Raw genomic sequence first — 12755 nt, 5'->3', positions numbered from 1 at the left:
TAGTTCAGGGGCCACATTCAGCCCAATCTGAACAAAAACAAGACAAAATATTACAAAAATGAGACACGATGAAAGCGAGAAAAAAAATGGCAAAAAATGAGACAAACAACACAAAAGAAAACAGACAAAAAAAAATAGAAAAATCACAAAGCGACAAAACCGAGACAAGAAGTGAAACAAAATGACACAAACAAGAAACAAAACAACGAATAAAACAAAAAATGACAAAAATGAGACAAAAAAACACAAATGAGACAAAAAGGAAACACTAAACATCTCATCTCTGTGTTTTAGTTTCTGTTCTGGATTTGTTTCTGTGCGTTAAAGTGACATTTGACGGCAGACTCAGCAGTCTGCTGCTATGAACAGAACAGCTGGAGAAGACTTTCTGTGATTGGCTGCAGCTGTGTGCCAGCTGTCCAGGTGAGTGCAGGTGGAGCTTCTGTCCTCTTCTGGAGAGTTTCTCAACAGAGCAGCTGGAAGGATCTTTGTCCACAAGTCACTCTGAGAGCAACCATCAAAGATGCAGTTATTCATGTTGCACTTCACTTTATTCAACCATTTGATTTCAAGCCTGAGTTATGATTTTTTTTTCACCTGCTGTTCACCTAGGATTGCCAGGCACCTGTATAGCACACGTCTAATAGACATGCTGCACTTCACCTCTCTTTAACATTCATGTGACGTTCGTGCATGAGTTAGTCATTTGAACGGCTCTTTTAAGTGAACTATGAGAACCGGTTCGCAGTTGCAAATTGCCCACGCTTTCTTCACGTGTCACCTGTGTGCCCCATGAGTCTGAGTCGTCCACGCTGCCTTCAGATGAACGACTAGTAATGACATCTCTGAGTTTCAATTGTCCACAGCAGCTCCATTCACGTAAACAGCAGCTAACTTACAAGAGGAGGAGTGTGAGCATCAGAGCCCGACTGGCTGGAGGCTGGAGTGGAGCCACATTTACCGCTTTATCGGGGAGGAGGAGATAGTAGCACTGGAAAAAAAAACATTAAATGAGTCAAAGGAAACATAGCAGCATTTAGGCCTTGTCCACACGTAGCAGGGTTTTTGTAAAACCGAATATCCTGCCCCCTCCGTCTAGAAAAAAACTTACGTACACACCACCTCGTTTTTAGAAAAAAACTTCATCCACACCTAACCGCATAAGTGCGTTTTTCAGCACATTCATAAGCATGCCGGACCTTTAGGTGGCAGTAGTTCCCCAAATCCTAGCAAGGTGGTGGAGAATAACCGTCCTTAACGTCCTTAACGTAGTCCTTCGCCTGTGTTGTTGAATGTGGAGCAGTATCTGGGCTTGTAAAAACAAGCAAGTAAAAAGCGCCTGTACAAGAAACAGCGGCCAAAACCTTGTGAAAGCATCCATACTGTTACCGAATGTAAACACAGGTCGCATATGTGACGTAGGAACATATTTTGTCGCAGGCGGTGACGTTTCGAAACGCAAGACCCCGGTTACTGATGTCCACATGCAGACGCATAACGGAGAATTCGCAAATCTTCACTTTGGTCGGAATTTTTAAAAAGAATCGTTTTTGATGACATAAATCTGCGTTTTCGTGTGGATGATAGGCCGAATCGTAGAAAAATATCTTCGTTTTGTGAGATACCCGGCTACGTGTGGACAAGGGCTTAGATGCACTTTTCTGGGGACGACACACAAGGTAGAGCACAGTGCAATATTTGTCAGAAAAACATCTCTTTCAAGTCCAGATAAACAAACACAATTTATGATTTCACCTCCTGAACCAAGGAGCACAACACCTGTAACCATGTAATTGTTTTGTTGATCTATCTCTAAGGAAAAAAACATAGGTAAATGTTTTGTTTGTTTTTTTTAAAAGGACACAAAAATAACAACAAAAAAAGCTGCTCGAAAGAAATATAGATAAATGAATAACTGGGTAGCGGCATCTCCATATACTGTAGTTGATAGTCTATTAAAAGAAAAGAACTTTTACTTCTTTCAAAGATGATTTTTGGTTTTTTTTTCTCAGTTCTTAGTTGTTTTTTATTTTGAAAGGATTATGAAACAGAATAATAAAGTGAAAGGGGGAGACAAAAGCTTACCACCCCTTATTAATTTTCTTCTTTATACAACCCAACATAAATGAGATTTCTTTATCCAGTTTGCATTTTATTTTGTTTTCATTTCATTAAACTTACACTTTTTTGACTTCAAAATATTCTCCACATTTTTTTTGTTTGTTTTGGTTGACCAGCATACATGCTAGTATGCACTTGAACACTGCATTCTAGCATGTATCTGTGACACCGCCATACACCATATATATAAATATATATCGTATCTTGCAACTTCTACCAGTAATTGTATCCTTGATAAAAACAAGTTACCCCTGGTTGACATCTAAAATATAAATGAATATAACAACAAGCCAGTCTTTTGAACGGCTCCTCAAGATCCCTTCAAAGAACCAAAAATCTCACCTCTAATCCACACTCCTCAAAGGGCACCACAGTATCCTTAAAGAGCTCATTGCTCACTTTGATTATCATCAAACCTTCAAACCACAAAGAGGCTGTTGAGTTGGTCTGCACCCAAAGATCTGATTCTGTCTTGCTGAGAAACTCAAACTAGCATCATTACTTTGAACATAGAACATAATGGTCTGGCTGCACCACACCATCATTCTGCTATAAGGGATAAAAAACATTCTGGCTTGTTTGTATTTCTTTGAATCAGTCCCAGTTTCGGTAGGCAGCTTCCGTGTTCCCTCAAACTAATGACAGGTGGAATTGTTGTGGTTTGTTGAGCTGTCATTAAAATGGATCATTGCATGGATGGATAATAAAAAAGATTGTGTGCTGCAGCCAGACCACTATGTGCTACAGAACAGGCTGGCGAAGCGAGACTAGACACTGACAGACATCTGTATTTTTAGGGCTGGTCCTGGCGCTGCTGTCCAGACAAACAGGCAAAAAGAATGATGAACTGCTCTCTTGAACAACACTTGAAGCTCTGCTCCCTTAGCTTAACTTTCATCACCACCTTTTAGTTCTCTGACAACTTGCCAGCTACTGAATAAACAGCAAGGGGCTATAATGAAGAAAAACAGCATGTTGTTAATATGTGTGACGTCGTATTTCTCTCATAATTTGTTCACCATCATTTTTGGAATGACTGCTGTTTTGGACATACTTACTGTGTGCAGCCCTATAGCTCCCTCTGGTGGACACTTTGAAGCTGTAACATCAGAATGAATATAACTGACTATAAAGGAGCCGTCCCAGCAACTCCACGTGTTTCCAGTTTTTATGCTGAGAAAGCTAAAAAACAAACAAATAAACAAAAAAAGCTCCTGGACATATCTTCTAAAAATGCCTCAAGAAATTTGCTAGAAGCTATGAAACTGGAGCTTCCTTTACAGTCACATATTTGTAATATATTTTGTGCCCTGGTCACTCATTTCTGAAAGGTCAGACACACAAACCTACACTGACACCAGGATGGATCAACCTGAAGAAGGTGTCCTCCATCAGCACACAAACTCTATCATATCGTTTGCACGGTGGTGCAGTAGTTAACGCTGTCGCCCCACAGCTTCCAGGTTCTCTGGCTTCATCCCACAGTCCAAAGACATGCTGAACTTAACTGGTGATTCTGAATTATACGGAGATGTGAATGTGAGCGCGTTTGGTTGTTTGTCTCTGTGTGGCCCTGTGATAAACTGGTGACCTGTCCAGGGTGAACCCTGCCTTCACCGTCAGTCAGCTGGGATAGACTCCAGCCCCCCATGATGCTACAGAGGATAAACCAGAAGATAGAAGATTAATGGATGGATATCTTTTGACCAGCTTGTGCACCGGGTGAGCAGTTACACTGTTTCAGACACATTTCAGGGTCACGGTTTCGATTCTATATTGAATGCCGTACTGAAGAGGTTGCCACTGTAAAGATGCCAGAATGGCAAAATTTGATCCTCTTTACTTTTTGAGTCAGGAGACAAAGTGCAGTGTTTTGAACTTGATGCAAGCAGAATATTAGTAGCAAGCTCAGTCTGACATACAATGAATTGAAATATTCAACTCCAGAAGTCATAAAAGCATGAGAGACTTTCACAAACTTTAGCTTTAAAAGTTTTAAAAGAAAAGAGATTTTTCACTTTAGATGAAACTGTCAGTTTGACATCTGATTTGATGTGCAGGTGTGATTTAAAAGAAGCAACGACGAGGAGCTCAACAAGCTGCTGGGCGGAGTGACGATCGCTCAGGGCGGCGTGCTGCCCAACATCCAGGCTGTGCTGCTGCCCAAGAAGACCGAGAAGCCCGCCAAGTCCAAGTAAAGCATCCACATCCTGCAACAAACCAACGGCTCTTTTCAGAGCCACACACAAACTCTCAATGAGCATCTCAACGCTGGTACTCGACTTGAATCCCAAAGTTATTTCACTCGTCCATGTGTTTGGAGTTAAACTGTGGTCTTCTAGATTCATATATCTGACTTTATCATCTATGTTGCCAATACTGGTATGACCTACTCTAACAGAAAAATCTTTATTTCTGTCAAACAGACACTGATTTACTGAGGTCCATATGAGAACTTTCCTCATTACAGCAGGGATGAGCCTTGTCTATTTTTGTTGTAATATTAAATGATCAACCTTTAAGCAATTATTTAGAAAATGAAATATTTGTGTTGTGTGTAGTTTTGCATGGTTCTGGAGGTTACAGTCAGCATTTATCCAGCAAACCAAACGTCCTTTTCAGGGCCACACATCTTCTCTGATTAAGATCATGTCCACCTGTGATTCTGATGGTTCCGCTGCAGTCTCTGAAATAAATGTTGCCTAAGCTGTTGTAGTTCCTGCACATGTTTGAATTTCTCATTTAAATGTTGTGTGTAACTGCTAATAATTCTGGTTGAAATAAATCTTAACAGAATGAATTAACCTTGTGATGTTCAGTTCATAAAGCGTTTGATAACAGAACATGTTGTCATGGTGAGCTCTGGGTCTCGTTCCTCTACAAACTTGCTGTGACTTGATTGAAGCTCAGAGTTCAGACTGTTGATGCTGCTGAGGAACAGTTCTCTGTTTATGGACCTTCTGAACTCTGAGGGGACATTTTTCTGCTCTGTGGGGCGTTTAGAAACACAACTATTAACCTATATGTTGTGAATGTATTTATATGGTATTCATGATAATACAACTATATTCAGAACAATGTATTTATATACAGTCTACATTTAGAAGTACTACATTGAAACTGTCGGAGGTCTCCAGCTTTCCGTGTTGTCTCCATGGAAACCAGAGTCCAACCAGCTGAGCAGTACAATGAAATTAACAGGTTGAATGTATTTTCCATAATGTCAACTTTTTCTAGAAATAGTCACAGATCTGTAAAGACAAAATAAATTAACCCCTATCAGTACACCTGGGTTCCATGCAGACCCCATGTGTATATAACTTGTCATATATTTTTATTTGTAAGTTGGATTTTTCAGTCCCTATTTGTCCTTCATAGGCAGACCTTTCTCCGCTTCACTGCGTTGACAGAGGAGAATGGTCTGATTGCACCACTGACGATATCTAAAGATGAATGAATCCTCTGTGGAGTCACTTATATGTTTCCTGAAAGTGCTTCTGAAGCTTAATGTAGTTCTTCCCACTGTCACTATCTTGGCAGGACTTCACTACTAAAACCTTAATTTTACTTCCTTGTAGACACACGGACAGCTGTGGACACCCACAGATGCATAGTCGTTGTTACTACAGTGCATTTCTAGCCTGCGAAAGTCCACTCAGAAAACACCGCTCTCAAATTTTTTACTTAGCAAAGTGGATTTTGAAAATGGTAGCGCACAGTTAGGGAGATGGAAGAAGAATTCATGCATGTAGTACTCAGTGAATAGGAGGCTTACATCCACAGGCTACATCCAACACGTAAGACTACTGCTCTCGCGCAATTACGCATGCAAAAATTCTTTTTATTTCACTTGTAAAATAATTACAAATGGCAAACAAACTAAAATCAACAAGTCAAAAATATAGATTAAGATATACACAATAGTATGCATTTTACATTTTCAGTCAAGCTTCAAAGATTAATTACAGGGCCCTTCTGCATGAGTTATGTCAGCTGTTTCTCCATTAGTCACACTAGTTTCTAATATCATCATTACAAAAATGACACTACTACCGGTACTATTGTTTCTGTTTACACACTCAAATCTACTGCAGACTAACATGAACATCAAATAATTTATTCTGCAAACAACCATTGTAAATGAAGGGGTCCTGTGCAAAAACAGCTATCTCCATTCTATTTTACTTTCCTGATAAATGAAGCCAACACAGAAGTGCCTGCAGTTTGTGCCCAGTTGAGGCTGGCTCCAAAAGTGAGTCAAATCCCACAAACTTTCATGTGAAAATGTTAGAAATAAACAGCCTGGTGCTAAAAGTGTTTTTGGTCTCTATAGCTAACTACCTAAAGTAATGACACGTGTTAACAGGGGCGAATCCTTATAGAACTCATCTGTTTAAATTAAACTTCTGCATGATTCAGGATGTGGCTGCTTTGAGTGACAGGTGGTTGCCATCGTAGAACAGTCCATGCCCAGAGACATGTGCTTGGCCCACCTCAGCTCCGTTTACACTCTTACTCTTTATTCATTTTTGGATTAGCCAGAAGTTATGAAGAGTGAGGCAATGGCAAGATTATGGCCAAAGCCACTACACTAGGCTTCAAAATGTGTCCTGTCCATGAGCCTTATGTATTTAGTACTGAAGTGTACCTGCTTTTATACACAGTCAAAGCCTCAACCAAACAGCGTTGGTTTGGTTGTTGGTTGTTGGTTGGTGTTGGCATACGTTTGTCTGTCTGTCAGCAACATTACTCAAAAACAGACTAACAGATTTAGATTACATTTTCAGGGAAGGTCAGAAATGACACAAGGACTAAGTGATTAGACTTTGGCTGTGATGCAGCTTATAAGTCTGGATCCACAGATTTGATAAAGATTTCTGTTCATTGTGAGATAGCAGCACGGCATCACTGTAACTATGACAACAAGTGAACACTACGTCAGCTGCCTGCTGATGATCACGATTGTGATCCTACTACAAATCAACCGTTACGGACTTATCAGGACTTTTCCGTCAGAAATTTCACAAAGAGGAGCAATTGATTAAATTGTGGGGGTGTTTCCAAGTCCCATCAATTCTCACCACCCGCTACATACTTAGGTCATGCGATTCAGTGTCCATACATAACGTACACATGCATAACACACACCTGTGCTCATGTTTGTGGGTACATCTATAATAAATGGCCACATTCTATGTTGCCGTGATTTCTGACCATCAGTAACTAATAAACAAATGCTGCATTTCTTAAAAAAAATGCTGCATTTCTGACAATGCCAAGTGGCTGAATGAACAGCCTTGTTTTTGCAACTGAACTCCTCAAATATACGAATAATGTGCTTCGGTTCGGCTTTGTTGGTCGCTGTAGAATCAATATGAGCACATCAAATTGGGAGAGAACTGGTTTCAAAATAGCGCTTGATGTCATCTGACAGAATAAATATAACGTGTCACTGAAGAAAGAGAGGAGACTGCAACCCAAAGTGCTCCTGGTAGGCCGTCTGAGGGGGGCGCTGTTCCCAGACTTCAGCACTGTGTCGGAGGAGACTCAGAGCTCTCAAGGTGCAGATGTCAAAACTCGCCTGGTGGTTTTCCACTTGATGGTTTGGATATTGAAGGGACTTGTTGAGCGACTGAGCCGTTATGCTGTGGTGATTATAGCTGCAACGTGTTGAAGGAGAGTGTGAGCAGAGCATTTTATGGGAAGGATATCATGATTATTATAAGGATTACATAAATATAAATACATTTGTTCTCTATAGGTCTTTCTGTCAGGCTTTTAAATAACTACTGGACACATGATCACGGCATGTATTGTGGCTGTTCCAGGTTAGAGGATGAATCTCAGTGATTTTGAAGACTTGATGGCCTTTGCTCTAGCACCACCATCAGGCCTAATTCAGCCATCCTCTTCAGACAGAAGTTTTCATTTTAATGCAGTGGTGGAAGTACTTGCTATTGTCAGCAAAATGTACTTATAATTTCCAAAGCAAAGGTTTTCCTGATACAGAGTGAGAGTTGTCACAGTACTGTATCTTATATTATTGGATTTATGTAACAGATGTATGGATGTTTACATAGAATTTTCATGTTGTAGTCACTGGAGGTAGAGATATTAAATACATTTTGAGGGTAGATAAATCTGAAACAATGCATCAGATGTCACAGCCTGGTCATGTTTTTCATATAAAATCTAAATTTTCTTACATCTATTTTCTTACCCACAGTACTTTGAGTGGACAGCATGGACTCTGGCCAGCTGTCCTGGATATAATCCCTGTACATCCTTCCCCAGACGTGAAGCTCTATAGTGGAAAAGATGAAACAGTTCAGTGTAAAAAGTTCTCTTTCTTCTGAATATACACCAAATGTTTATTTAAAATTCTATGCTATTCTAGTTATGAGCTCTGTCAATCTGCTGTTTGTTGTTTTTGCTGATTACTAATAACTGTTACAGACCTTACAGAGAATCAACAAAGAAGTGGTCTGACGAATTAATTAGAAATTATGTACGTTCAGTAAGTTTTAATTTGACTTTTGTCTTATGTCTGTAGTACAACAAACTCAGTTACTAAGACAATGGAGCATCAAAGTCAGTTTTTGATTCTTCAGAGTAGTTTATTTTTCACTTTTGTTTTCTATTTTGAGTCTGGACTTAATTTATATTTGACCAAATGTGTAATTTAGAGCCAAATAAATGTGACATTTAAAAGCTAAGCAGTAGGTCAGATGACGAGATTATTTTTTTAGCCTCTAAGCTAACAGAGTTACTATGTGCTACAATTCTAAGCTACTTGTAGTTTGTTATTTTATACTTCAGTGCACTACAATTCAGAGGTAGCACTGTATTGTACTGTACTCCCCTGCATGTATTTGATTATTTTTGTTATTTTGCAGATTCAAATTCATACAACAAAATGCAATCAACAAACATGTATTATAATAGCTGAAGGTAAGATATGACTTTGATGAGTAATCTATCAGACTCTGTGTTCCACTCTGTTTGTATGAAAAGTGCTACACAAATAAAATCATTTATAAATCAATAAAACAGCACCTCCCCCTTAAAATTGAGGAGGGAAAATGAAAAGCTGTAACATTAATGTATCTTTTTCTGAATTAGTTTACTTTTAGTACTATTTTAGTATAGCTTGGTGTTACTGACTTAATATTTCTAGCTAAGTATAAAGGAAGGCTTTAACTTGTGTCAGAGTATGTCTTTGTTGTGTTGTTACTGCATTAAAAGGTCAGAGTAGCTCTTCTACCTCTGCCTCCAGCTTTAGTCTGATGTTGCTCACTCACTTCGGGGTTAGTTTAGTTGGTCTGTCGAGCTCTTTAGAGTCCTGAGGCTCTCTGAACTCATGCAGCCTCAGAGCGACACCTGATCCTGCCATCACCGACCAGTCAAGTCCATTCAACAGGGTTCCTGTTCCATGCCCCACTGGGTCAGAGGAGTTTTAGCAGCATGAAGGAGACCAACACAATATTAGGCAGGTGGTCATAACGTTAAGCCTGACTGGTGCATATATACAATGTATATATACTACTGTTCAAAAGTTTGGGGTCACTCAGAAATGTCCTTATTTTTGAAAGAAAAGCATTTTTTTTTCAATGAAGACAACATTAAATGAATGAGAAATACAGTCTAGACATTGTTAATGTGGTAAATGACTATTCTAGCTGGAAATGACTGGTTTTTAATGGAATATCTCCATAGAGGTACAGAGGAACATTTCCAGCAACCATCACTCCTGTGTTCTAATGCTACATTGTGTTAGCTAATGGTGTTGAAAGGTTAAATGATTATTAGAAAACACGTCAGCAGATTCTAGTGAGCCACTCAAACAGTCTCAAACCCACAAAACCTCCAGCACAAACACATTAGTAGGCAAATTATCAAAACCAAATTAGGATGAATGTAAAGTCAAAACCAACATGACTATTACTAAATACTTTTTGCTCTAAAATATTTTCTATATGTTCCTTTGTTATTCTGAAAGCAGCAGAAGAGCAGCAGTCTTACCTGCACATTAAAGACACATCATCCACTGACAGCTGACCCAGGAGGAGTCTTATTTAGAGAAGGTAACCTGAGAGACTGAACAACTCAGGTGGAGCTGATTCTTTTCTTTTTTTTTCCCTCTTCTCTTCTCTTCTCTTCTCTTCTCTTCTCTTCTCTTCTCTTCTCTTCTCTTCTCTTCTCTTCTCTTCTCTTCTCTTCTCTTCTCTTCTCTTCTCTTCTCTTCTCTTCTCTTCTCTTCTCTTCTCTTCTCTTCTCTTCTCTTGTTTGGTGAAACACAACACTGGACACTCTGACAACAGAGGAAACTGACACTACTAACTATTACCTCCCTTTACACAGCTACTATGGTTACTGTAGCACTCACTGGACTCATTGTTCCGTATATTAAAATGATGACCATGTCCTCTACTGTACATGGTTATTTAGCTTATATGGAAAAAGAAAACAATCATTTATGAAAGAGGCCAACTTCAGGCACCGGCATAGCCTGGTATTTTTCTTACAGGGGTGTCTGGACTGCGATCATTACTCATGTTGGGGTGACACATCGTCACGTTTTTGGTCACCACTATTAGCATTTGCTCATGCAGGTGAGACTGACAAGTTAATGTAGACAAGAACTCATTTATAGTGTAATCATTTTCTTATGTATTGATCAAAAATCTGGAACAGTTACTAAAACACTTTGTTGACGCATTAACCAAGAAAAATGCAGACAAACATGTTCCTTATTTACATAGAACAACAAATCCATCTTACACTGCCTCTACAACTTTTAATGTCAATAATGTGAAATCTTTGAAGTTCTACAAAATCAGTGTAAATATTCCCTGTTCATCAGAAATACTTGGCTGTATGTGGCTGTGCTGTTGAACTGTATCTGTGTGGAAACAGTGGCTATAGAAAAATGGTTCCGCAAAAAAAGTTCTGCCAGAAAAATTGTAGTTTCTGACTGTAACTCCGGTTGTGTGTGTACCTGTTCCGCCTTCTAATGGGCCTCAGAGATGTGGGGGGAAAGAACCCACATCTCTTATGCAGGTCAGGGCCACTTCTTGCTGCCACCTTTGCCATCAGGTCAAAATTTGCCCTTGTTCACAAAAATTAATACAGTGTGTACAGATTTTCCCACCTCTCAGATGATACACTATGGTAATGTGTATTATCATTCTTCTGCAAAAATGAAGGTTATGTAGATTGATTGATTTCTTTATGTTCGTGTCATCCACATAGGTGTGCCCAACCGTCATGGGTATACAAGACACCAATACTGTATACCAGCATTGCAGCAATACATCCAAAACACACAATATTCTGCTGCTCAGTTCTCAAACTCAATATTGCCTTCAATCTCAGGCCTGGCAAAGAAATTCTGCCGTGAAAGAGGTTCCCCTTCTAAAACTTAACACAAGTTTTTCATGGCCATCCAACCAAAAGTAATCAAAATGAACAGAGGACATCTTACTGAAAAGGACCTCCCTGACATCTTTGTATACAGGACAGTAAAACAAAATGAACCTCATTCTCAACTTCACCTGAATTACACAGCAAACAAAATCTGTCCTTCTCTGGAGCAGCATTAAACCTTCCAGTCTCTAAAGCTGATGGTTCATGAGCGTAACTGTGCACACAGAGATCTCTGTGTTTTGCTTAAATTATATTTCACATAAGGTTCCACACTGTATCTGTCCTTTATTAGACAATAAATTCTAAATTTTGGCTTATACCAACTATCAATAGACCATTTTTCTCTAAACCTAAGAAACATATTACTCCTCATCTTCTGAATATCACAGAATAACCTATTATGAAAAATAATTGATGAGTTGTTAGAATTAAATCAATATTTTAGCTCATTAGTCCAGGGGTGATGATTGGAGATGCCTCAATTAAATAACTTTTTAGTGATTCTCTGAACAGACATCTTCACCAGTCTATTCCAAAGGCAAAGCAGTCGGCATTTATGTCTAATGTTTGGAGGCTCCCATCTCAGATCTGCAGTAATGGCCGAAACTGGAGTAGAAATACAGTATTTTATTTTCTTCTAGCACCACTCTGAGGACACATTTCACAGTTTTACCATCACTATGGATAAAACTGTGGCTGTGCTAGAATTTTTAGTTTGCTGACATTTAGTACTTTTATCCTGTGTATGACTATAATTCATTGGCACAGAATTACGCAGAAATAGATTCCTTTTTTAAAAGAAAAAATCAGCATAGCAAATGACTATTAGTCTTTTGGGTCACTTACTCTTATTGTCCACTGATAAAAGCATAACTTCCATGTAACACAACCCATACATAATAAAAAATTAAATAAAAAAAAAAAACAAAAAACAAAAGAAATTTCCAAGCTCTGTTTTTTTGTATGTTTGTTTTTGTAAATACTAAAATTTTAATTATATTAGGGTTGCAAAACTTTAGTCTGAGCTGGCTGTGACCTCTTAGCTTAGTTTATTTTAAATAAACTAAAAAGGCAAATATACATTTTCTGCTCATCAGTAGAGATATGTGGACATTGTGATTTTATTTTCTAGTGTATGAAATGTCAAAAACCGGTTGAAATGGCCATCATGCTGACAGAGATGTCCTTAAACTCAAATGTAAAGATAT

General features: G+C 38.8%; 1 protein-coding gene and 1 long non-coding RNA gene across 2 annotated transcripts; one reads left to right on the top strand and one right to left on the bottom strand.

The window, feature by feature from the left end:
- Positions 1 to 1287: 1287 nt before the first annotated feature.
- On the top strand, positions 1288 to 4921 carry LOC118471598 (uncharacterized). Its single transcript, XR_004848935.2, has 3 exons — positions 1288 to 1679; positions 3721 to 3843; positions 4182 to 4921. It is a non-coding gene; the product is annotated as an uncharacterized LOC118471598 (long non-coding RNA).
- A 1020-nt stretch (positions 4922 to 5941) lies between these two features.
- LOC118471597 (uncharacterized protein C1orf100-like) lies at positions 5942 to 10346 on the bottom strand. The gene is made up of 4 exons (XM_035957100.2): positions 10144 to 10346; positions 9423 to 9561; positions 8342 to 8425; positions 5942 to 7781 (listed from the first exon to the last, which is right to left on the bottom strand). Exons 2-4 carry the CDS (start codon positions 9512 to 9514, stop codon positions 7571 to 7573), a joined length of 387 nt encoding a protein of 128 aa, XP_035812993.1. The 5' UTR covers positions 9515 to 9561; positions 10144 to 10346; the 3' UTR covers positions 5942 to 7570.
- Positions 10347 to 12755: the final 2409 nt, after the last annotated feature.

Source organism: Amphiprion ocellaris, chromosome 4, assembly GCF_022539595.1.
Source record: "Amphiprion ocellaris isolate individual 3 ecotype Okinawa chromosome 4, ASM2253959v1, whole genome shotgun sequence".
Classification (NCBI taxonomy): Eukaryota; Metazoa; Chordata; class Actinopteri; family Pomacentridae; genus Amphiprion; species Amphiprion ocellaris.
The sequence above is the reverse complement of the archived record's forward strand: the minus strand, read 5'-3'. Positions and strand labels throughout refer to the sequence as shown.